The sequence below is a fragment of the Amphiura filiformis genome, chromosome 4 (assembly GCF_039555335.1).
Source record: "Amphiura filiformis chromosome 4, Afil_fr2py, whole genome shotgun sequence".
Classification (NCBI taxonomy): Eukaryota; Metazoa; Echinodermata; class Ophiuroidea; order Amphilepidida; family Amphiuridae; genus Amphiura; species Amphiura filiformis.
Genome location: NC_092631.1, coordinates 12,728,047 through 12,753,364, shown reverse-complemented (window position 1 = coordinate 12,753,364; position 25,318 = coordinate 12,728,047). Strand labels below are relative to the sequence as shown.

General features: G+C 37.6%; 2 protein-coding genes and 1 long non-coding RNA gene across 3 annotated transcripts in view; 2 read left to right on the top strand and 1 right to left on the bottom strand.

The window, feature by feature from the left end:
• Positions 1-374: 374 nt before the first annotated feature.
• On the bottom strand, positions 375-10,803 carry LOC140149977 (uncharacterized). The gene is made up of 7 exons (XM_072171978.1): positions 10,479-10,803; positions 8,180-8,338; positions 6,224-6,914; positions 5,602-5,790; positions 5,009-5,266; positions 4,059-4,350; positions 375-587 (listed from the first exon to the last, which is right to left on the bottom strand). The coding sequence occupies exons 1-7, from the start codon at positions 10,801-10,803 to the stop codon at positions 375-377; spliced, it is 2,127 nt and encodes a 708-aa protein (XP_072028079.1).
• A 6,525-nt stretch (positions 10,804-17,328) lies between these two features.
• On the top strand, positions 17,329-21,016 carry LOC140149689 (uncharacterized). Its single transcript, XR_011858701.1, has 3 exons — positions 17,329-17,571; positions 19,258-19,350; positions 20,901-21,016. It is a non-coding gene; the product is annotated as an uncharacterized lncRNA (long non-coding RNA).
• Positions 21,017-22,000: 984 nt separating this feature from the next.
• The window catches only part of LOC140150558 (integrin beta-1-like), a 45,534-nt gene continuing 42,216 nt past the window's right edge, over positions 22,001-25,318 (top strand). The window contains exons 1-2 of the mRNA XM_072172593.1: positions 22,001-22,127; positions 24,474-24,561. The gene's annotated coding sequence lies outside the window, so the exon portion shown is untranslated. The remainder of the gene's footprint in view (positions 22,128-24,473; positions 24,562-25,318) is intronic.

The window sequence follows — 25,318 nt, the reverse complement described above, 5'->3', positions numbered from 1 at the left end:
ATACGCTCTTATTGCTTTCATTCTTTCACATATTTATTACTAATAATACTAGTTTATGTCTTACATAGCTAAAATATTTGGCTAGTGCATTTCGTTCTGTGATATATTACTTAGCTGTTCATTATATGCTATATAACTACGTGTATATCATCTTTTACAATGTCTTTCTGTCAAAAATATAAATGTTACCTATTTCTTGAATAAGATTTAAATCAAATACCGGTAGTAGGCCTATATTTGCACCACAAATATTCCATTTTTGTCCACTACATTTAAAGACCCAAAATATGCCCTGTCCGATCCAGCAATTAAAGTATTCATGATTATCAGTAAACCTGCTAATGCTACTGCATAGTCAATACCACGCTCTATTCCTAACTTTCTTGATCTCGTGTTCCTGGTCGCAAAGAATTAGATCGCATGGGTGGTCGACGCGGATTCGGAGGCCTTTCTGGAATCTGAACCTCCTCTTCGTCGTCGTCTTCGTCGTCTTCAACACCTTCGTCCTCGCCTGCTTCATCTAGTTCGGGATCTAGTTCGGCATCGGATTCCTCCTCCTCTATATCTGCAGCAGCTTCTTCGGCAGCCTTCGATTCAAATAAATGACAATAGTAAGTACTAGCGGTTACCGGCTTTCGCGGTTCGTAAATGAATGCAATTTGCAAAATCCTCCCGAGTTTTTATTAAGAACAATAATTTTACCAATTGCCAAATCTATTAACGATTGATCAGTTGTTTCATTTAATTCATTTTAATCAGTTTCTTGTTCCTTGTCTCCCGTCTCCCCGCATCTCATGATATACTATGTTCCTGCTGTAGCTCACATCCCTCTCTTAACCTCGGCCCTTTTTTACATGTCCCCCTCTGGCTCTAGTACTTCTTCCCCATCAACTGCTATAAATAAATATGTGAATGTGATTTCAAACATAAAATATAGATTTATAACGGCTATGAATTTAAATTATGTTTCGAGGATTGTTAAGAGCCAGTCTCCCTTATTATGTACATAAATAGGGTTGTGATACAAAAAAAAAATAGAATTTTCTCTAAAAAATAATTTTTGTACATATTAACACCAACAACGCACATGTACAATATGAGCCCAGACAAACAAGAACCTAGACCTATAACTTTGGTTTGCGTAGTGAAGTCAACACTGCTTAGCAACGATTTTGACAAGGACGCAACCCGGACGCAAACAAGCAGACATGTTCGCGTCTACAGAACACGTTGCATTTGACGCGGGCGATAACGGCGCAGCAATCACGCAAACGATCGCGTTTTTCGTTCCAGACATGAACGCTTATTTCTCCGCGTCCGACCACCCGACCAAAATCACCTTGGATACGTGGCTTCACCTACTGCCACGGTTAGGGATGGGCAGTTACAGGTCTAGGTGGTATGTCTATGAATATGAGCCCAGACAAACAAGAACCTAGACCTATAACTTTGGTTTGCGTAGTGAAGTCAACACTGCTTAGCAACGATTTTGACAAGGACGCAACCCGGACGCAAACAAGCAGACATGTTCGCGTCTGCAGAACATGTTGCGTTTGACGCGGGCGATAACGGCGCAGCAATCACGCAAACGATCGCGTTTTTCGTTCCAGACATGAACGCTTATTTCTCCGCGTCCGACCACCCGACCAAAATCACCTTGGATACGTGGCTTCACCTACTGCCATGGTTAGGGATGGGCAGTTACAGGTCTAGGTGGTATGTCTATGAATATGAGCGTGCACAGCGCCCTCGTACAGCTTTAAAAAGTTCAAAAAAAATTTCAGCCTCTCTGAGCCTTACTTGCAAAATAGTAAACTTTGGACAGATGATGGTGGATGCGATATCGCTATTTTTGACGTCGCCATTGGATTAACACATAATCATGAAATCTTCACAAACAATTCTAAATTTGTTATGTGGTGTCAAAACCGTCGGGGTTCTGCAAAGTACCCCACTGCAAATATGTTAATTTTCCATTTGTAATTGCTAACCGTGTATTTTGAATGGGGCTGTCAGCCCTGTATCTTCGCCAGCCTCGTACGTCACGGTCGCGCGTCCTATGCCGCCTGACTTTGGAGGTGCGTAACATCGTGCGCCATCATTATTTTTTTTGAAGCACCAAATGGTTACATTACCAAAATTGGGATCCAATGATTTGATGACAAGCGTCCTCGTGCAAACTTCAAAGCATCATAATGGGCTGCGACATCAAGATCCCAAAATTATTTTAAAGAGAAAATTCTATTTTTTTTTTTTGTATTGCAAATCTGTACAAGAGAGACTGGCTCTTAAATTATATCGCCAACCCATGGCACCCACGCATTCTTCTTATTAATTTTGATATTCCCGATTTTATTCTACACGGTTTCTTTACTCAACATGTCCAATTTTGATTGACAAATTTTCATTTTAATTTGGCACAATTAATGCGTAAATACGCGCGAAAACCAATACAACACGCGGTCGCCGCAAACAGACACTCGATAGCTTACTGTCGTTTTATCTTTTCTGTTTCGGGAGCTCTATTGATCAGAAACGAAAACGCAAGGGATTATGTGAGTTGATCTGTTCCTTGAATTCATTGTTTGAAGTACCAATCAGCTTAATTCAATAGAGGTGGATGCCTGTTGTTAATAAAGGCTGGATAAGACAAGATTATGGAACACCCACAGTGTGTGGAAGACCGGTGTTTTAGTGGCCTAGCGCCCCTTTCGCTGGTCAATGAATAACAAATAATATACATTTAAAATAGATTTGAGTCTGGCAATTTTACCTGAAGCAATTATCAGATTACCAATTCCAATGCAAGAAATCCAATTAGTTTCACTTCAACGTACTAAGGTGTATTTGGGACACAAATAATTCCTCGTTTCATCTCTACATAATTATATGACCGATTTGTGCGCGATTGCACGAACAATTATACGTGATTCTTGGCAACACTGATTACTAGTGATTAATGTATATTTCTACGCTGGGCTATTTTCACGAGCCACTCCCGCCTAGGCGGAAGTACCTATACACCCAACGCAAGTCAATTGAAGCCGTACAATTTATCGCGAATTTACGACCGTAAAATTTAGACACTTCTTTTGTCTAGATAAGCACCAACCCTCTCATCTCACATTTGCATGTCAAAAATTAACATAAATCCCGAAACCGAAAACAGAATTTATCTTCGTTCAACTTTTCTGTAGTCAACAAAAGACTAGAATAAAAGGATTGTTCATGCTAACACTTCAAAATAACAATGAGATCCGAAACCGCAAACTGAAACCGAAACCGAAACCGAAAAGATAAAACGACGGTCAGTAACCGTACAGTATATTTTGGACCCTGGATAATGTATTTCAGTCTGTTTTTGCTCATTTTGGACAATCGCTAAGATTTAAAAAAAAATGAGGTGAATATGATATGCAGCGTAACTCGGTGTATGATTTGCTTTGCAAAAATGCAATTTGCAATTGCATCACCACTATTTGAGTTTTTATCACAAAAAGTGTTCCAACTAGTAACATGCAGCACATCTACCTGGCTTGGTGTGAGAAGGGAGTGGCATGTAAACATGGTACATTGATTGGGACATGAATCTGGTGCAAACATAATGGTGATCGAGACCTTCCTACAGTGTGATTAAGAAAGAATCATTCATGGCGAGATACGCTTTCAGAACATTTGAGTAAAACTTAACCCACATAATGAACAACCCTTTTGCTGAGCAAAACATTACCCTTTTGTTGAGAGTTCATATCCGCCAGTGCAGCGGTTTATCACGTCTATAGTGCCAACTGTGCATCTTGACTAGAACGGGGGGATGTGTGTGGGTGGGGGTGTGTTTGCAGAGGAAGTGGGGTTGTATGGGTGTGCGAAAATAGAAGCATGTAGTGCTCAAGGCACCACAAATCTGGGGATGGCTCCAGACGTTTGTAAACACTGCATGGATCTGTATACTTAGAACTCCAGTCGAGCGAAGAGGATTCCGAAGCTTTCTATCTCACATGTCTACAGTTTCATAATGCATACGTCATGCGTCATCTGTGTTTACACATAATACGTACCTGTTCCTGACGCTGCTGTTCTTCTGGAGCTGCTTGCTGTACTTGAGCATCGCGCCGCTGCTGTGCGGCCACTTCCGCTGCTCTCCTAGCGTGTCTCTCCCGTGCCTCATCCGTCTGCCGCAATGCTTGCATGGCCTGTTCCAAGTTGTTTGGATTCGCGGATTGTTGTTGTGTCATTGGAGGCGGCAGACCGCGATCACGGGGCCAGCAGAAATCGGAGATATTGGGCACTCCCGCCATGACCCCAATGCTCAGAGCACTGCGATAGACATTCATGTCGGCGGCATCGTACCTTTTCGCAAATAAAACAGACGATGTATTTTTAAATATAAAAACGATTTATGATTATTAAATCTATAAGCTCGTCAACATTACACATTCTGAATGTGAGCTTAATGAATACTTTCCATCAGTTTGCCCCCATCCCGCAGAACGTAGGCATTTTGCCGAGATTCGACGATAAGTCAGGGGTGTGTTAACGAACTCAAAAATAGTGCAAAAAGCGAGCGTACATAAAAGGAAGTGAGGCGCCAGGTCCGAACGCTGTACCGGCGTCAGCTGAATTCAAGCACACACAGAAAGTATAGGCACGGAACGTTCCAATCTATGTATTAAAGCTTCTATGGGTTGCCCTCCCAAATACAAATCCTTTAGCAGGCAATTGAGACATGTATTTTGAATCATGCAGCTCCCCAAGTAGAATGCAGAATATGAAAGCAGATAGGGCCTACTGATGAGTACTGTGCTTTCGAGATGCTTTTGGAGATGCGCTGAATGAAAGGCACAATGATGTCAAAGAAAGTAAACCTGCATGATTGGAACACAAAAAATTAACTGCTAAGACTATTTAGTTTATTGCCTTTTTACCTAAGAAGTTAACCTTTTTGTGCTCCAAACAATCTGATAAATTGTGCTCTTTACTCCCGACGGAGTGAGTCTATTCAACATACCATTCTTCATTATCAGGATCATAACACTCCACGTTGTAGATGGTCGTGATACCATTGAACCCCCCTATGACAAATATCATGTCGTCCAGTACAGCCACGCCAAAGTTGCTGCGATGAATGTACATGCTTGGACACGGGGTCCAAGACAAGCTACTTGATGCCCATCGCTCCATAGTGTTGAGTCGGGTAAGACCGTTGAAGCCACCGACTGCGTAGACGGAATCACGGAATCCCACACATCCAACACCACTACGACGGCTGCACAGAAGTAAAAATGGTGAAGTAGTACAAAATTTTGTCTCACACAAAGTTAAAATATTGTTTAGGCTTAAATTCGAAAAGATAACTTGGGGTTTGTCATTTGCAAGGCACATTATGCCCCTGTCAGACTTTCCTGCCGCTTGCCGCTGCGACAAGTAACATGACGTATCAGCCAATGACAAGCCTTGATTCTGTTGGGCGTCACGCCGCTCAGCGGCATGCGGCATGATAGTATGAAACCAGCATTATGTGGATGATTTACTTTTTTGTGTCTGCTTGTCACAAATACGAATCTAGCTAAAACGATACATTGAAAGTGATGTACATCGCACCTGTTCATACGTGGCAGATCTCTCCACTCTCCCATCTCCGGATCATACATCTCGCAGGTGCTGAGACATTCGTTACCGTTGAAGCCACCGACAATAACCAGACGCCCGTTGTTATTGCAAGCCGAAGCGTCACTACGGTGATGATTCATCTGCCGAATCATTGTCCATTGGTTTTCATGAGGGTCATACCTGATGGATAGAAACAAGAATTGGGGGAGAAATGTCGATTTGAGACCAAATATTGATTTCAGCAAAATATGAATAATGTATAAAGAGCAAATTACAGAATATGTGATAGGTGTGGAAGAGAAAACTCACCAGAAGGTTGGTGATCCACGGACCCTTCACAACATAACAACAACAATAAAAGAATAACAAATATTCAATATAAAAATAAAGCTTTCTAAACGAAATGTTATTTATATAAAACAGAACAAAAGACAAGACAAAACAACGGGACAAAGCCGGACTGGACAGGCAGGGAAGGACGGCGCCGGCAAGATCATTTCAAGCAGGAAAAAAAAAGAGTTGACATGGCAATTGAAGTTCGAAATTTGAACTCGGGAATTTTACCGCGGCGTAAGAACGATGGTGGAATATAGGGGAAAAGGTCTATGCTTACCTCTCAACTGTGCGCAATCGAGTATGACCATCAAAGCCACCCATTGCGTAAATGCACCCTCCAAGTACCGCTACGCTTACGTAACATCGTCGAGAATGCATCGGCGCCACGTCATCCCATCTCTTCGTCTGCGGATCGAAACTTCTCACGCTGTTGAAGTACTGATTACTATCAAAACCTCCAATGCAATATAATCTACCATTTAGAACAGCAACTCCCATGTAGGCTCTAGGTCTGTTATTTTCCGTATCAATTATCGTCCATCTATCTGCCCGCGTGTCGTAGCACTCGAGTGCACTCGTCGGACTGCCCCCGCTCCACCCTCCCACAGCAAAGAGGAGACGATAAGGTTCTCGTGGACGCGACACGACTTGACTAGGCCCGCAAAGAGAATCGACCGCTTCAAAGTTATACGTGTAGTTCAGCGTCTGCACAATAAGTGATCTGCATTCTTCGTTGTCTTTGACATACTCGTGACTCTTGATGTTGTTCATGAAGAAGTCTGTGTTGGTCATTCCAAGACGAATGCTCAGTAGGATCCGATAGATGTACTGTTTTCGGTCTTTTTCCTTGTGCTTGATCCATCTGGTGACGGCCTCAAATACAAATTCTTCCATCTTGACGTTGAGACCATCCTCGCTGATTATCTCTATCAACTCATCAATGGTAAGAGATAAGAACTCATCCAGATCTGAAATTGGAAGACGGCGACATTATATATTCGATCAGGCCCGTAGCCGAAAATATCTTTCTGTGCAAAAAAAGTGGACCTAAAACTCCAAAAATGGCTTTATGGGACATGTTAATTTGGTCTTCTTAGACTTAGGTTGGCCTACAATGTGGGCTACATTGTAAAGTATCTAGCCATAAAAGTGGACTTTTCCCCGATTTAGGGAGTGCGCCGAACCTCCGCAACCCCTGACGTACTGGTCTGGGCCCAATAGGCCTACTTTCAACACATATTCTGGAGGACCCCGGAAATAGGCCTATCACGAGAACCGCCCGACCCCGAGAACCGCGAAATCTAGTTAATAATAATATCATCAGTAAATACAAATGAGTATAATGAATAACGTATGAGATGTCACTCCGGTTTGACTGACGAATTTGCCAAAAAACAAAGGCATTGTAAAAACAAACAAAAAATAGACTTTTGTTATAGTGATTAACTTTTGTGAACTTACATACGTCGATCACTAAAGAATTTGAATTTTTGTAAATTCTTGTATTTTTTTCACGCCCTTTTAAGGTGTAGGGATAACATAGTTTGAAGACAATAATAAATAAAAAATTGTTATCAGCATTTGGATTTATAAAATACAGAGTAAATTGAGGGATAATCATTTTAGATACAAGGTTACAACCAAAAAGATTATTGAGTGTCCAAACTCCGTCATGTTTGCGTTATGCATGCCCAAAATAACACAATGGTGATATTTTCAGTATTGCTATCTTCAGTAGATAGCTTGATATTAAAATCAAAGTTTCGTAAGAAGTATACATCAAAATAACAATTATGTTCTTCAAAACATTTATACAAACGTGCGAGGTATATAATTATCCTATAATCAAAATTTGTTCAATTTTCTATAACACCTACAGCAATAGTAATATTATAGCGTAGCCTATTATAGGTCTTATGAAATATGTAAACGTGCTGCTTATGTAGCCTATAACCGTGTGGTAAAAGGCGTTTTTGTTTTTTTTGATTATTTTTGCTGTTTTGTCTGACCACTATTTCATTAAGATTTAAGTATTTGATTCCATTTTCCAACAACCACGAATTATACTAATATTACTACCAAAGAATCGTTTCAATTTTGCACTCTCTAGCTCAAAGTGTGACCATCAGATAATAACATGTTAATTAGTAGCAAAATACTCTCGTCTTTTATAACACATTGGGACCTTGCAAAGTGAAATGAAATGCAATTAGGTCCCAAATGCCTGACCTACCATTGCCCGACGTTATACTCTCGAAGTGAATCAGAACAAATCGGAAGGCACTTTCTTGAAGACGGAAACAAAAGTAGGATCGGGCAAATCTCCAGATACCGATGGAATTATCTGATGTTAGGTGTTCCGTGAGAAACTGACAACACATGTCAACCAAACCTGTAAACCAAAACGCGTGTAAATGATATTATTCAATAAGTGAATATTTTTCTTATTTATTCTCAACAGGACAAGTTTCAAAAATGTATGACACATGTGCAGCTGGTTTCTTTTTTTTCCCTTCTTCAAAATAGCCTGAATGGAAGCTAATAAAAATTCACATGAAATTAAAATTGAAATTTAATTTATAGGCTTACCACACAAATAGAGAGGCCTGCTCTGACAAGAAAAAAGAAGAAGAAATAATGGCTAATAGTAGGCCTACGAGAAAAAGGAGAGGAGCTGACCCGACCATCTAAAGACTCGGTATCTTTCGCGTAATACGCTTGCGTTTTACAGTGCGTTTGGCCGCTATCATCTGCGTGACAGCGACGACACGCGCTTCATACTAATTCTGTACAATCCAAAATGTTGAATTTCCTAGAAAATGGAGCAATTTTTGGATGAAATTTTTGGCATTTCATGTTTTTCAAATTTATTCGAATAAGTTCGTTGTGGCGGAAGTAGGCTATGAGCTTAATTTATGAGGCTTGCTTTTCCGACAAAAAAATAACAAATTTCAGCGGAAAAGTGATATAAAAGTTGTTTTCCCCGAAAAGATGTCTTAACTTTACTTTTCCATGTTTAAAAAGTAGAACCCCCCCTCCCCATTATCTATAGCATGACAGCTGTTCAATAAATCTGAACTTTGTTCGTGAACTGATTAACTATTCCACAGAACGAAATAATTTCATTTCTGGCGATCCTGACTTTTAGACCATCCGAGCTATATAAGGTACAAATTGCAAATTTATCATATTAAACTTTCGAAACAAGGTTAAACATGTTTTCAACTATACAAACATACCTTTTATTCCATCAAACAAGCTTTATTTTGTTCCAAAATTCACGTTTTTATAGCTATTTTTGACGTAAAAGAGCTGGTTACAAAACCGGTGATGCCAGCTCCGAAGTTTTCGCGTAGCACAAGCGCTTGATGTACGCTCATTTGACGGTAATTTACGCTCGCGTATCATGCTTCAGCCTTCAGTGGGTGGCTTCCTATAACAGCTCGTTGAGCTAAACTGGAAGTGGGTTGTTTGGACCTCACAGTCGGTGCGGTGCTAAAACATAAATTTGGTGCTGTACATCAGAAGGTGCGAGTAAAAAGTATGCTGGCTGGTTTAAAGTGTCTTCAGGCTGGCCGGTGGCGACATAGCACTGATTGAACTCAGTGCTATGGGCTTGAAAGCACAGATGGAGGGCGCACACACAGCTGATTCGGGGAGATTGTTCCACACACGAATTGTCCTTGGAAAGAATGAATAGTTGTAGACATCTATAGTTGCACTGGGCTGACGATAACACAGGGGATGGTTATGCCGGATGGAGGATGTGATGCACTGGTAACATGGAGGCAGGCTGATGTTGACAAGTTGATATTGGATTTTAAAGAACATAACGGATTGGTAGTATAGACGTCTGACTTGAAGGCTGTCCCAACCAAGCTTCTGGATCATTTCTGAGACAGAGGAGGTCCTACGGAAATCTTGGAAGACAAAGCGTGCAGCCTGGCGCTGGATACTTTCGAGGCGCTGAACATCTGAGTTGTTGTATGGGTTCCAAGCTTCGCTTCCATATTCCAGTTGCGGTCTTACTAAGGAGTGCATTTTCAAGCGCGTTTGACATCGTTTTACTGCATGACGCAATTCTGCATTTATTCAAGATGGCGAATTTCTCGAAAAACGTGATGTATTTTACCCCGTAATTTCCCTCATTACTCAAAGCCTTGCCCTCTTTCACAATATTTTAGCTTCTTGGATATCATCGAAAACATAGATTAGTAATATTAGGTAGGTCACTGTATTTTTAAAGATTGTTTAGATGGTTTTTACAATGAAAAAATTGATGTTAAAGCTTCTTTTCAAAAATTGGTTTTAGCTTGTTAAAAAACGGGTAAAAAAAAATCGTTTTTAGCTTGTTGGATATTGTTGCTTAATAGTTTAAAGCTTGACTCCTTAGATGAAACTTTTAGTTTAAGCTTGTTAGAATATTAAACCTTGATGAAATAGTAATATTTGAGCCCTATATAGCGAGGGTGGTCTAAAAGTCAGGATCGCCTAATTTCTTATCTTATAAATATATATTATTTTATCCTTACCAGGCACGTTAAACTGATCGGCCAGTGGCAGTATCTTCTCGACATTTTCACTCGTTACTTTGACTTCACGTGTGTAAGCATAGTCTAGCAAAAGGCTGAAAAGTTGTGGGTCTACTTCTGGTATTTGAACAGTCGCTTCTTTTGTCTCATTCATGCCATTTGTGAACAATGCTCGGAAGTAAGGACTGCATGCTGCAAGAATGTTTCTGTGTGCTGGAAATTCTTGACCATCTGCCTTCAAAGTAACATCACAAAGTTGACGATTTTTTTGCAATTCATCAAAAACGTTGAATGCTTTTTGACTTCTCGTTGATCGTACATCCATAATGTTCAGGTCGATAAGAGTAGGTAGGTCTTGTAAAATGAAAAAGCCATTGTAAATCACGATGTCTTGCTTGCATGAATTCTTGATACTTTGAAACTGAAAATATTCTGCTTGCGATCCGGCGCATCTCTTTTGGTTTCCACGAGAGACGCTTAGCAACGCGCGGGGCATCGCGGTGTAACATGCTGACGCTGTTGTGATCCGCGCATGGAGACGCACGCCACTTTGGATACGCACACATTGTCAACAAGGTCAATGAACCTGTGCAAAAGTGTCCTATTTTTATATCTAAACTTGGTATTATGAATCCCAGCAAACACAAAACGTTTTTCGAATGAGCGTACAAAGTTTTCAGCAAACGTTTTATGTCGGACATGTAATGTCGGACTACATAAAGTTGACACACTGACATTTGTGACCGTACACCACGAACGAGCCGTAAATGTCCTCAATTGTATTCTGAGTTACAGTGTAAAATGGGCACGAAGGTCGTATTCATAGGTATCTCACTCTGGTGCTACGTGTACCTCATTTAATGAGATACACGTAGCACCAAATTGAAATACCTATGAATATGACCTTCATGCCCATTTTACACTGTAACTCAGAATACAATTGAGGACATTTACGGCTCATTCGTGGTGTACGGTCACATTTAATATAGCATAATGTTATGTTTTTACTGCAGGGGCTTTAATTCCTGTACAAAATTTGCATCTCACAATCTAGATGATATTTTGAGGCAAATGTGTTTGATATTGCAGTATGAACCATAAAGTCATTTTAAAATGTAATTTTGATCAAAACTATTGTTTGAAATAAAAAGTAAATCTTACTATAAAGCCAATGCTATAGTTAAAAATTTAAATTCCAAAATCTACCACAATTTTTGGCTGTCAAGAGAGATGCGTAATATAACATAACCAACGAGTTTATTTAAAAATACTAAATCTCCGTGCTTCTTAAAATATAGCCTAAATAGTTTAGTTAACATAGCCAGACAAGGGTGAAATTGTATTGCCTACATCCACATGCTGTGCTATCTTATCTTGAAAGAAATTGATAAAATTCTTCAAAAATAATTGTGTTCCGCATTAATTTGTGGATCTTTAAAGGTGGGTGACCCGATTGACAGCTTCGTCTCTCCACTTTACCCCATACAAATGCAGATTTTGATATCAAGTGAAAGATCCTATTTTTCTCAACATATTGAAATTATGCGTTCCAAATCGGTATATTTCTAAAAAAACTGTCAAATTAGTCGCGACTATATATGGTATACCACATTTGAGATTAATTTCACAGTTTTTTGATGATGTCTTCGGAAATATTCTTCATTTCAATTATGTTAATGAGAAAAATAGGATTTGTTATTTGATATGATTACAGAGATTATAAAAACACTGTAGACTACCAGCGTTACACTATATAAATGTATCGTAATTCCGTAATGGAATTAGTCACTTGTAATTACAAGGAAAATGAATGCTTGAAAGGGAGGACATTTTATGTAATATACATAAGTTGTAAAGAATTCAATTTTTCAAATATATCGGGTTACCTTCCTTTAACTTCAACCACGGCACTGAGCATGACGTCACAGGCCTAATGATTTTATGATGAGACACCCTTTAGTGTGAATTTTGAATTTCATTGAAATATAACCAATTTGAACGTATTAATCTGGGCTGAATCTGATTTTAACCAAATTCATACATGTATAAACAAAAATCATACAGAACATTTCATATATTTGGCTGGTCAGTATATAGAATACCGTATAGTCACACTCAACCCTTAAAGGCCTATTCAGTGATTTGCTCAACCGGAGGATCGTAAAATCATAACAATTCAGACATAGATGTGTTAGCATCCCAGCAAACACAAAAACGTTTTAAAAACATTTTAAATAAGTTATATTTTGGCTTTTGGTTTAGGTAAAAACGTTTTAATAACATCAAAATGTCGGATTATATAAAGGTCATGATAACGTTTTAAAACGTTTTGTATGAAAACACACTACAACAATATTTTTAAATGTTTTAAAAAAAATGTTATTGTAAACTATTTTTGCAAACATTTTTGCCAAATATTGTGTCAATACTTTATGTTAAAACATTATGTTAAAATATTTGAACCCAGCAAACACAGAAATGTTCTTAAAATGATTTTTTCAAAACATTTTAAGAACATTTAAATGTCGGGTTATATAAAGGTCATGAAAACGTTTTTAAAACGTTATTGAAAATATTTTGGGCAAACATTTTTCGCAAAATATTTTTTCAACCCCAAAATAACATTCTGTTCAGAATGTTTTGTATCAAGTTTTCAAGAATGTTTTTGGAATGTTATTAAAATGTTTTTATACCCTTTATATAACCCGACATTTAAACGTTTTCTGTAAAACATTTTTGTTTGCTGAGCAGTAGAAAAAAAAAAAGGTTTTTTTTAAGGTTATGAAAACGTTTTATACTCTTAATATACCCTTTCTATAACCCGACATTTAAACGTTTTCTGACAACCTTTTATAACCTTTTGCGAATGATGTCGAAAACGTTTTGTGTTTGCTGGGATAGCCTGCTAGTGATTCAGCCGAAAGCCGAGCCGTGTATAGGTTTTCCTGGCCAATTTCGCAACTTGTGCGTTCGATTTAATAAAAGTGTCATTCGTTTTCGCGCAAGATTGAATGATCGCAACGAATCCCGATTTCTTTTTCGCATTATGAGCAATCAATTTCATTTTAGTTCAATCAAATTAATGTATGATCAGAACAATTCATTATTGTGAATTCAATTTCGTTCTCGAATGTTTCAATTTCACCATTAGACGTCTAATTTAAAGAAATAGGCAAGCAATTTCGGCAAAGATGCACGGGGGACTGCGAAACGTTGTTCATCCTATTTTCAATTTCATGCATTGACAATCTAATTAGCGAAAAGGAATTCAATTTGAAATTATGCGCATTTTCAAGTATACTGACATAGGCCTATAGGCCCTACGTCTACGTTGCAGCAGAAAAAAGTGAGTAGGCCTAGCCCTATATGTAACACAGAATAAACACACAAATGTTTTAATGGGTAATGCTTGTAATGAGAAGTATACTTTAGGTACAGTGTTCATTTACAAACACATTAATGATTGCAAATTCGAATACGAATGTAACATGTTAATATTGTTTTAAACACATGAACGCATTAAAATATGTTTAAAACGTCGCTTAACACGTTCCGGTGTTACAATATTAACACTTTAACATGTCAGTTAATCCAGTAGGCGTAGCGTCATAGGGGCATGGGCGGGGTGGGGCACGTGCCCCCAATCGATCTGAAATTTTAAAAATCCCACAGGAAAATTGGCGAAAATGGCTTGTGCCCCCCCCCCCCCAATCAGACCGGTGCCCCCAATCATGGTCGGTGCCCCCGAATAAAAATTAATAAAATAACATGTCAGTTAATCCAGTGGCGTAGCGTCATAGGGGTACGATCTGAATTTTTAAAAATCCTACAGGAAAATGGCCGAAAAACGGCTTGTGCCCCCCCAATCAGACCCGGTGTCTCCCCCTTCATGGTCGGTGCCCCCCGAATAAAAATTAATAAAATATTATACAATAGGCCTATAGTTCAGATTTTCACACAATGAAATGGACACGAAATGGGTCTAATTAAACATAAACAGTGATGTGAAGGATATGTTTATAAGTCGACTGCAAAACTGCAGAAAATATTTAATTTCTGGATGTTGTTTTGACTGTGGTCATTCAGTTTTTATTCTTATATATACGATACATATTATACAATTAAAAATACGAAGATTTAAAAAAGGCCTATCGTAAGAAGAAGTAGCATTAACTTAAAGGAAGAGTTTCATTATATTTTTATAATTTATATGATTAACTAGACTGAGTTTGATTGAACTTTGGGACATATATCACTTTATGGTTTCTGAACTAAACCGGGGAAATGCTTTTAAATATTATAATTAGTTATAATTCATTTTCTTTTTTACTAGGCCTATGCATATGGCAATTGTAAACATTACTTAAAAATATGTTTTCCCTTCACATTTAATATAGCAACGTGCTTGTTTGAACAATGTTGACGATACATGTATCTAATGTTCAATATAAATACGATAAATAGCATTTTTATATTTGAACCATTGTAAAATATTTAAGAACTTCTGGATTTTGCGAATTCGATTGAACATTTTTCCATTTTGTTTCCGCATATATGAATTTGAATTTCCAAATAGGCTCTGAATTCAAGGCCACGTGAATTTGGCTGCACAATTTGCGAAATTTGCTGCACAATGTGCGAAATTGGGTGCACTATTTAGAATTTTAAATGTGTATTAAATGAAATAGATTGCACATTTGCTAAATTGAAATCGAGAATGTAAGCGTTCATTCAATTTCGCGCGAAAAGGAATGACACTTATACTAAACTGAACGACCAAAGTTTGAAATTGGACGGGAAGACAAAATATGATAATTAAAAGCAGGCCCGTAGCCAGGATTTATTATTTGGGGGGGGCAGGGGGTGCTGATTAAGAAAAATTGGATCTTTTTAAAATTTGGACCTTTTTGGACTGGAGCGGATTTGGACATTTTTGGACCAAAAAGGCGTAAAAAAACCTTTATGGGACTTTTCGTGGATATCTATTGAAACTATTGAACCATGTTATAAAAAGAGAATGCTAGCATCATGAAGAAATTAACTACGTGTTTTTGAATGGGGCTTCAACTTTGTCAATACTACTGTTCTTTTGTTTGTTTGTTTTTGGCCAAATTTTTGATTTTCTATTTTTTATTTTAAGAAGAAATTAATAAATACTGCCAAATGGAATAATTGGTCTTTTCACTCCCAACAAGCTCCAAAAATAACAGTATAAGCCCAATTTAATAATGTGATAAATGCCGTCGCGGACTACCCACCACCCAAATGATTACCGAGCCATGTATAGGCCTATAATTTTAGGCAGTGTGTCAAATACTATTAATATAGGAATCCTAATAATCGGAACTGAGGTTAGAGAACTCGAGACCTTTCTACCGCACACCGGATGGGAGACTTACAGGGTTACAGGGTGCCTGAAAAGAAGTGGTGTCCAAAATCAGAAATGAATTCCTATTTTCCAGCCATTTTTGCCACACGAAAGGGTTGGCTATATCAGTATCTTCGTTAGACTGTCCCACAGTCTCGGTTCCATCTCTGGGTAAATAATTATTATTTAAATTATTTATTATTATTATTTATTATTAATTAGAGCTAAAACCACCTTCTCCTCCACTCCAAAGATTAAAACCAACACACCACTAAGCCCTAACTAGTGGCAACAAAGTTATAGTGCTCCTGGAGCACTGTGCGTCGACGAAAACTCAATTAATCTACAAACCAACTTGTTTATTTTTTTTATAATAGCTCTCCTAATCCGAGACTGTTCCGCTTTGATAGTAAACTGACTTCCAAATAATTATCAAGCTATGTAACGTGACTGTGGCGGCAATTATGATAGCCCCGCCCCATTGTTAATTCAAATATGGTAGGCACATAATATAACATGCATGACCCAAAATTGTCATTTTGCGCGCGCGTTGGTTATGATCAACAGACTATCAATGAAAACTCATTTCTAAATATCGCCTTGCTTGCTGAGCTCTACATTGATTGGTCAGGCTGAGTAGCCGCTTACACAAGTCTTACACAAACAGCAAGACATGAGACCACGGACGTGATATATATAGAAAACTCGTCTGACCCAGGATGTAAAAGTGAATTCCCACGAAATGCTGGGAACTGGAAGTCAATTTGCCTACAGATTGGAAGGGTCCATGTATCGGGTTTATTTAATGTTATATAATCTACATTACCAGTCGTTCTCCATGGACCCGAGGGAGGGTCTATATCTTCGTAGGCACCACTGTAGAACGGAACACGCACTCACTGTTTAATTGCTTGTTGGAAGTGGCTTTACTTCATTTTCTTCCTTCTTAAAGATGGGTGACCTGATCGACAACCTCATCCCGCACTTTTCAACCAAAAGGGCTTCGGAAAAATGTAACGTTTGTTTTCCTGACCAATTAGGTGATATTGTTACCTAAAGTTGTAGGCCTACCGAGTAACATGTTGTTTTAAACATGACTTAATTTTATACATGTATAAGTATATAACATACATAATATTATTAGAAAATAAATTACACTGCAAGTAATATATTATTTCGATCACCCTTTATGTAGAATTGCATATTGCCGTCTTCAGTCAAGTTAAGGCAGGTCGGAGGGATCATGACCTAGCAGTGTTTGTACTCAAATATTGAGACAATAAAGCTGACACACAAGAGGAATGGGTATATAAACAGATAAAGGGGATATCAAGACTTGTATAAGGGGTGTCATTTTTCTCAGTAGAGGGAAAACGTTCAAAACTTTCGTGTTGATGTAGGCCCATTATTAGCCTTAACTCAATAACCACAAATACAATGTGATTATTGGCTTCTTTGACGCATTTCCAGTGATAAGCCTACACTACAGTGTGAGTGTTTTATTTAAATGGCGAAGATTAGAAAATATGGCTCCTGCCATCTTACTCGCCTTAAGCTAGCCAAGTCAAGAGTTATCGGTGAATGCAAACGAATCTTTCAACAAGAAGTTGTGAATTGAATAATATTCTAGATAACAACACAAAGAAGTTAATATACATTAATTTCGACTGAATTTGTATCACCGGCTGTTTTTTAAAGAGTATTTCCGACTCAAGATATAAATTGGTAAGTAGACTTATGTTTTTATTTGACTTATATTAAACTTCATGTTAATCATAAAGTGATATCATATCGTTGCCTGAATTACTCTGATATCTGACCAGGAAACAAGTACAGATAAATATAGGTCTATAATTTTTTTTAATAATTACCTGTGGTCAAATTATAGCGTTCATGTAAAATCTAGTGCATGTATTCGATCAGGGAAATGCCCTGATCCGATATAACCGAGGGGCAGGTCTTAAGTCAAAACTTAAAGCCTTATAGCTCCTTATATTTTGTAAATCTTTCAAAATCATGTCATGGAACCCGTCATATTTGTTACATTTTGTGTCGTTAAGGGGTACTACACCCATTGATTTTTTTTTTGCATTTTTTGCATTTTGTGAAGAAATTACAAAAAAAATTGGACAAAGTGGTATGCAAAATGAAGGGGCAAATCTTCTCGTTTTATTGGTGGCATCGGTATCAATGTAGCTTACATGTTTTTGAAGATAGAAGCCAAAGGGAGGTACATCACTGATGATTTAATTTCACTTCATTTTGGAAAGCTTACTATCAACGGATTTCGTTAAAATTTTGGATATGTGTTGCTAACACATTAGGGAAATAATGTTGATATGTAAAATGGGAATAAGTGGTCCCTGATTTCTTTTATGACTTCATGAACTTGGTGCTCCACAACTATCAAAAAACGAACCGGTTAAAATGCTTCTATTTTCAATGCCGAGCTATATTTTGTATTTTGAACTTGCAACACTATGTCACTGAAACTTAATTAAGCCATAGGTAACAGGTTACCACAACCACACTACAGCAATGTTGAAAAAGATTGTATTTTTTGTCAGCTATACCACCATATTAGGTAGTTTTCCGTAAGCTTCATTTTTGTGATTTTGGTAACTATTTTATATTTATTTGCCCAATCCAACTCAACTAGGCAATCTAAATTGTACTCACCATTTACATCCTAAGGTATTTTAGTATATCCACCTCACACATTTCCATTATATATCCAGTAACAGACAAAAGATCAAAATTGATGCCTCATTATGACATGTATGATATCACAGACTATCACATGTATTCAAAATTGATGCCTGAATTTGACCTGAACCAATTGACCTATAACCTGACCTTTGATGACCTTATAGCCTTTTTTAATCTCTTTTCCTAACAACATATTATAGAAGATACATACATGGTGTAGTATTAAATTGTCTATGTGGAAGAGATTATTTAGGCCTATTTAATTTATTCAGTGTTATAATCAGTGAGTATATTTCTATAGATAGTATAACAAAGGATTTAATGTATTCTATTCATGTATTCTACTTGGACATGTTCAATAGAATAAATTACGGTTTGTTATGAAACACACATCTCAGTTACCAGGATACAGTAAACAAAAAAATATATAGGGCTAAAATGATTTTCTAAAATGGTTTAAATCTGTATGTAGAGATATTTTATAAGTTCAGGACATGAGATGATGAACATATTTATATACTTTATAAATTTGCAACAAAAAAAACAAGATGGGTACTGATGAAAATCAGGGTATTAAATCGCCTTAACATATTTTCGCTATAATTATAAACATGTATATAAATTTATAATAAACATCTTTGTTTTTTTTAATAGCATATCCGGGACTTATTAACTTTAAATTAAAAATATGCATGTTTTTAGGTTCGATCATCATGACACATACTGCAGTTTTTTTGGCGTTGGTCGTACTTAATTTCGTACCAGCTCTGTATAATTGTCAGCAAACTCCTTCAGGTAAGCGGCGATATGACATTCATAACCCTATCCTATCCATCTCAAATATCACTGCATAGACGTGCACGGTTAAATTTGAATTTGGACTGATATATTTACAATAAAAACACATTTAAAATGTTGGTCGATTTCACATTTTATGTCATCTACAGAAGGTGTGATTTATCCTTCATGCATACATCACTTTTGTTCTGAAATCGACCAAGTAATAATGACACACACGCAATTCTAAAACTACATCTTTTGCACAGAATTGAATGGGATTTGAAAAGTAAAGTGGCAGTTGAAACTCTCGTGATAACACTTTTACAGTGCATGATGGGGCTTCCTTAAATCATCCTCTGACAAGGAAGCTATAGTTGATGAGTTGATCTTATATCAACTCATTATGTTACACGTGGACATGGTCAGATTTTTTCATAATTGTGTTTTGTATACCTCACATTGAATGACAGAAGCCTGTACCAAAATAATCTGATATCAGATTCGAGGTAAATTAATGTACTAGCGGTTTGATATAGAAGTATTGATGTCTTTTCACAACGGTCCATAGAATGGTATGTGATATACCACAATTGAACATGAGGCTATCACTTTTTTGTTCATAACATCTAAACGGCTTTTTGGATTGGCTGCGTGTTTCTAAGAATGTATGAATGACGTTCGGTTAACGTTAAAGCCATAATGTGTAATTTGCTTCACAGCGCGCGACGCCCTCAATTTTACTCGGATTTCTACTTTTTGCATAATTATAATGCCCAGTGGTGTACTAAAATACCACGTAAAAGACTAAGCCTGAAGTGCTTTAATAACAGTAAAATTTAACTTTTTATATTAAAACCGGGTCGACCCGGTTTTATTCAGAGTTCATCGATCGACTACTTGCTAACATCTCCCGTGGATGTCAGCGTATGTGTACGCATGTCGAGCGCGATGCTCCGTGCAGTATTACATGTTACGATCAGCGAGCGACCAGCGTAGTACACGCATTGCAGGCGCTGGAATGAAATCGCAATTTTCTTCGTTATACCTCATTTGGGTTGCTCGAAATTAAAAGGGGATAATGTGATCAGTGAAAACAAACATTTAAATAAGAATCTATTCTTTATGCAAATCACACATTATTGCTTTAACGAAAATATAATTGTAATCCGAGCCATTTTAATATCATGTTAAATAACTAAAACATCGCGTACATATCCTCTGGGACAACCTGTAGCAAGTGGAATAACACTTTGTTTAAACAGAGTTCTTTTTATACAATTCCAAGAAAAATGGAGATGTTAAAATCCTATTTGTAGTGACGTTTCACCACTACACTAGTGGTTTCATCAGACTGGCATGGCAACTCATCGCACTTGACTGTTTCCTTTATATGCGACAGGAACCGCCGTAGATGGCGTTATGATTTAGTCAAAGATATTATTTAGTGAAACACCATTGAAATTGTACAAAAAGAACTATGTTAACAGTTGAATCTGACATTCCAAATGAACTTATTTAAAGAACACTTATATACTTTTGTTATACATTTTGTACATGCTATACAGAAAACATTTGTGAGGGAGCCATGAGTTGTGGGGACTGTATCTTGCGTGACCCATCTTGTACATGGTGTGATGAGGTGTATGAGGCTAGTATCACAAATTATATATAATATATCGTCACCCTACTACGATAATAAAAGTTATTTTTTTTAATTTCGAAAACAAAGTACAAAATGTGGTTCAAGCATGCATCAGTTACGTAATCACCCAAATTATTTGCGATTATTCCCTTTAATTTGTATCATTATTATTTGTTCTTGTGCAAAGATTGGTGACCAAATGTGACCATCCATCTCAAGCCGCTCGTAAAGTCGGCAAATTGTATTTCGAGTTACAGTGCAAAATGTGCATAAAGGTTGTATTCATATATACCTAATGTTTGTCCTACATGTTTCTCATTTTAGTGTCAGTCAAATGCCAATCTTTAATCCTATTGTTGAAGAGGATAATAAGCTTATACTTGCCTATAGAGTTAGTAAATAGCTCTAGTCTCTGTTTGCTTTGGCCAAATCCTGTTCAAGTGGTGGGTTAGCTAACAATCAAAAATGAGAGGACATTCCTGAACCTCGTTGACTTGGGGATGATTTGAAGTGCCGCCAATTATGACAATTTGATATGTAATACTAGCGATGTGGAAAAAGAGAAATAGTGTAGCACCAAAATAATGTACCCTTTTACCGAAGGAGCAAAGTTTAACAAGCCATAACTCCGCTTCTGGATATTGTTTGAAGTCAAATGATATATCATTGTAAAGCTTATGATATATATTTTCTAAACACAGAAGAAAACAAAATTGACCAGGGGGGCCGACTTTACGAGCGTTTCGACGTGGACGGTCACAATTATGTTTAAATACATGCCTGATCTATAATTTGTATTTTGTTCTCAAAATTAGTATGACTTTGTATAATTGAGCGTAGTAGGCTGACGAATATATATAATGCTTGTTGTATATGCTATCATTTGCCGTGGTAGCCTTGAAATGACTCGTTTAAACTAATATCGTTCCTGATGGCATTCCTGATGGAGAATTGGTGGCTCTGAAAAGTGCTGTTCAAAATTGTCGATGCAATTGTCCAGTTACACCTGCTAAGTAATGTTGATAACACAATTTGCTGTTCTATATCCTACTAGACTTTTTCAGGAATTAGGTGCGATTCTCTTATAAATCTGTTGAGAAGAGGTTGTGATAAACGTGTATCTCGTAGCGGGTATGTCAGAATCATAAAGGTATGGTTATGGTGAATTTTGAAATACTACATTGTGCACAACATACTCGTTTCATCATGTTAATATAACATTTAAATCTCGTAGTTTCTCGTATGCGCTTTGAAGAATTCGGAGCAACTTGACAACAAAATATCAAAGCTACAGATAGCGCGGAATACAGGATTAAAACAAATATCAGAACGATATGTAGACTGAAATACCGTCCTTCAAATTTGAGAGTGACATTCACGAGCCATATCATTACTTGAAAATATGTGTATAGAATAATAAAGTCTGCAAAAAAAGTAACGTGGCTGTTATAAATACGCCTATGGCTTCAGAACTAGTAATTGTTTGACAATATTTTAACATAGAAAGAAGGACAATTTATTTACGCGCATTTCATTCATTAACAACACAGCAGTGTTTTTAAAGACAAATACCCGATTTCAAAAGTTGCAGCTATTTGTATTGATTGGAAGTCAGCGCGGAAGGTAATGGTGGGTTTTACGTGCCACAATGCTTGCGTAATAACAATTGATCACTGTAAATAATTGTAATTGTATTAATTTTTTCTTTAAAAGCACTACCCGGTGATTAGTTGTTTGGCTATCAAAAACTTCCTTCACCCAATGGAATTTGTGGAGCTGCATAGATAATTGGTGGATGTTACAATCTAAGTGCGGATAGGTTTGCCCCAAGTTCGGCTGCAACCAGCCTAGTTGATGCGATCTGATTGTGATGATCCACCATAGCAGCGAAATTACAGCGCTTTGATCCCTCTTAGATCCGGAAAAGGCGCTATATAAAACACCGACATTTATTTATTTTTATTTATTTACTGTGTTGTTAATATTGAACAACATAGGACGAATGGGGCACAGTGACATCGCCCCGATATCTTCATGGTATAAATCGCCATGGTAGGTTGAATCCACAGCCAACCATGGCCATTTTATTCGGACCTTATGAGATGTATAATTAGCGAAGTGACCTGACTAAGGCTACTGATAATAGGCCCTAAACGGTGTAATTGATTTCTCGCTGTGTGAGTAAGCTTGTATACGACATCATTGCGGTCAATGGTTACTACTCTCCACTTGAGTGAGTGCCGCTATAGCCTGCTGCGCGCTGTAGTCCATATGCATGATACAGGACCAACGCAATATAAAATTAGAGTTTTGGTCAAATTTTGAGTTCAAAGCGCACGGCCAATTTTCAAAGCGCACGCTAACGACTATCATATCTGTTCAACACGTATTTTCAAGTGTATGAGACCACATCTGTTTTCTTGAGAAAAATTCATTTACGGGAGATATTCATCATTTTATAACCCAGTATCCGAAGATTTTCGTCTGATATCAAAATCGTGCATAGCAATTCACGTGTATCGATCCCGTGTATTCATTTTAATGTCACTGCTGCACCAAATAATTATTAGCCAGGCGATGTCGGTGTGTGGGGTATCAAAATGCGCGTATATAAAGCATCCTTCTTTCTATGTTGAAATATTGTGAAAACAATTACATACATACAAACGACGCTTAATATAGCGCATTTCCAAAATTGAGCAATGCGCTTTACATGCAACAAAAATAAATAAACAGAAGCTATACTGACCACAGCAATGCAGAAAAAGGAAAACATATGAAATGAAAACAACTTAATACAGATATGTTTTTAAACTGGCTTTAAAGGCACTAACAGTGGGAGATGAGCGGATGGTTATAGGAAGGTCATTCCACCATTTGGGACCACAGACACTGAAAGCGCCATCGCTGAACCTCCTGTTGTATTTCGGAGTCGCGAGACGGTTAACATCCAGAGCTGAGCGGAGACCTTGTCTTAATGGTTTGTGAATTGTGATGCTATTTGTGAGATAGTCAGGAGCCAGGTTGTGAACAGTCTTGAAAACATACAGGAGAACTTTGAAAATGATGCGTTTGTTAACGGGCAACCAGTGAAGTGTGTCTAATAAGATTGAAGCTGAGTGGCGACGAGGGAGTTGGAAGATTATGCGAGCTGCTTTGTTTTGCAGACGTTGAAGGCGTTTGATGTCACCAGCCTTGCATCCAGCGAGCAGTGCATTGGCGTAGTCCAATTTGGACAATTACTGGTTTAGAACCCATAGGCATATTTATGACAGCTGCGTTACTTTTTGGGCAGACTTTAGATTAAGGGTTAGAAACAAACCATTACCAGAAATAACGAGCGTGTTGTTCAGGACTGTGGAGGTGTTAGTTGGTTTGAGGTTCAAAAAGTTTCTTCCAAAGAGCCCATGGCCCGCACCAAAACAATTGGAACACTACCGTGTCATCATTTAATGATGTAATCACGATTGTTTGTATTTCTCTGTTTTATCAACAGGAACCAATACTAGCAGACAATGTCAATTCTCCCACTGGACAAGCAGTTCAACTTACTCCACAAGAAGCACGCGTCAGATTAATAGTTGGTAAGTGACCGTTCAATATTTACGCAGGTGTGGGAATCCTATTTTTTTAGTCTTGAGGGGAAGTCTGAATTTTGTACTTGAACTAAGAGGGGAAATGTTAAGTTTTTAATGGAATAAAAAGGGGAAACAAGAGTGAATTTTGAGCGGAAATGGGGAGGGGACGCTAATTTTATGTCGATTTTTTTGTCAAAACTGCCACTCCCCCTGGCGTAAATATTGAATGTGACCAGAGTTAGCCCATTCTCCTCTGTTTTGTGTTTGTTGGATATATGCATGTAGCTGGTTGGTTTCCACATCGTCATATATATATACGAATTTATTAAGTTATCATTGTATATCAGGGAATAAACCAAGAAAGATGACGTCCTACAAACGAAATTAGTTTCGTTAGGGAGGGGAGGTTCCCCCCTTTTGTAAAACATCGAAAATATTTTGAAACACTTCCGGTTTCGTTACAGACGATGAGGGAAGGAGTCAGCTATGAAACAAAACTAGTTACATGTAAACAGAGGAAGAGGCTTACGCATCATACACTGGAACATGGAAACATTCAAACATTACAACTAGCGGACGAGATCAAATTAGTGATGCTTAATCGTTATTCTTAATATATCAATATACAGGGGAAAGAAGAATTACGCATCGCACACTAGCACATTTAAACATGAATTTACAAATGGAAACATAACATGCACAGGCAGGTATGTCCGGAGTTTTTTCTCTGGTATATCTGCCTATGCATGTTATGTTTCCATTT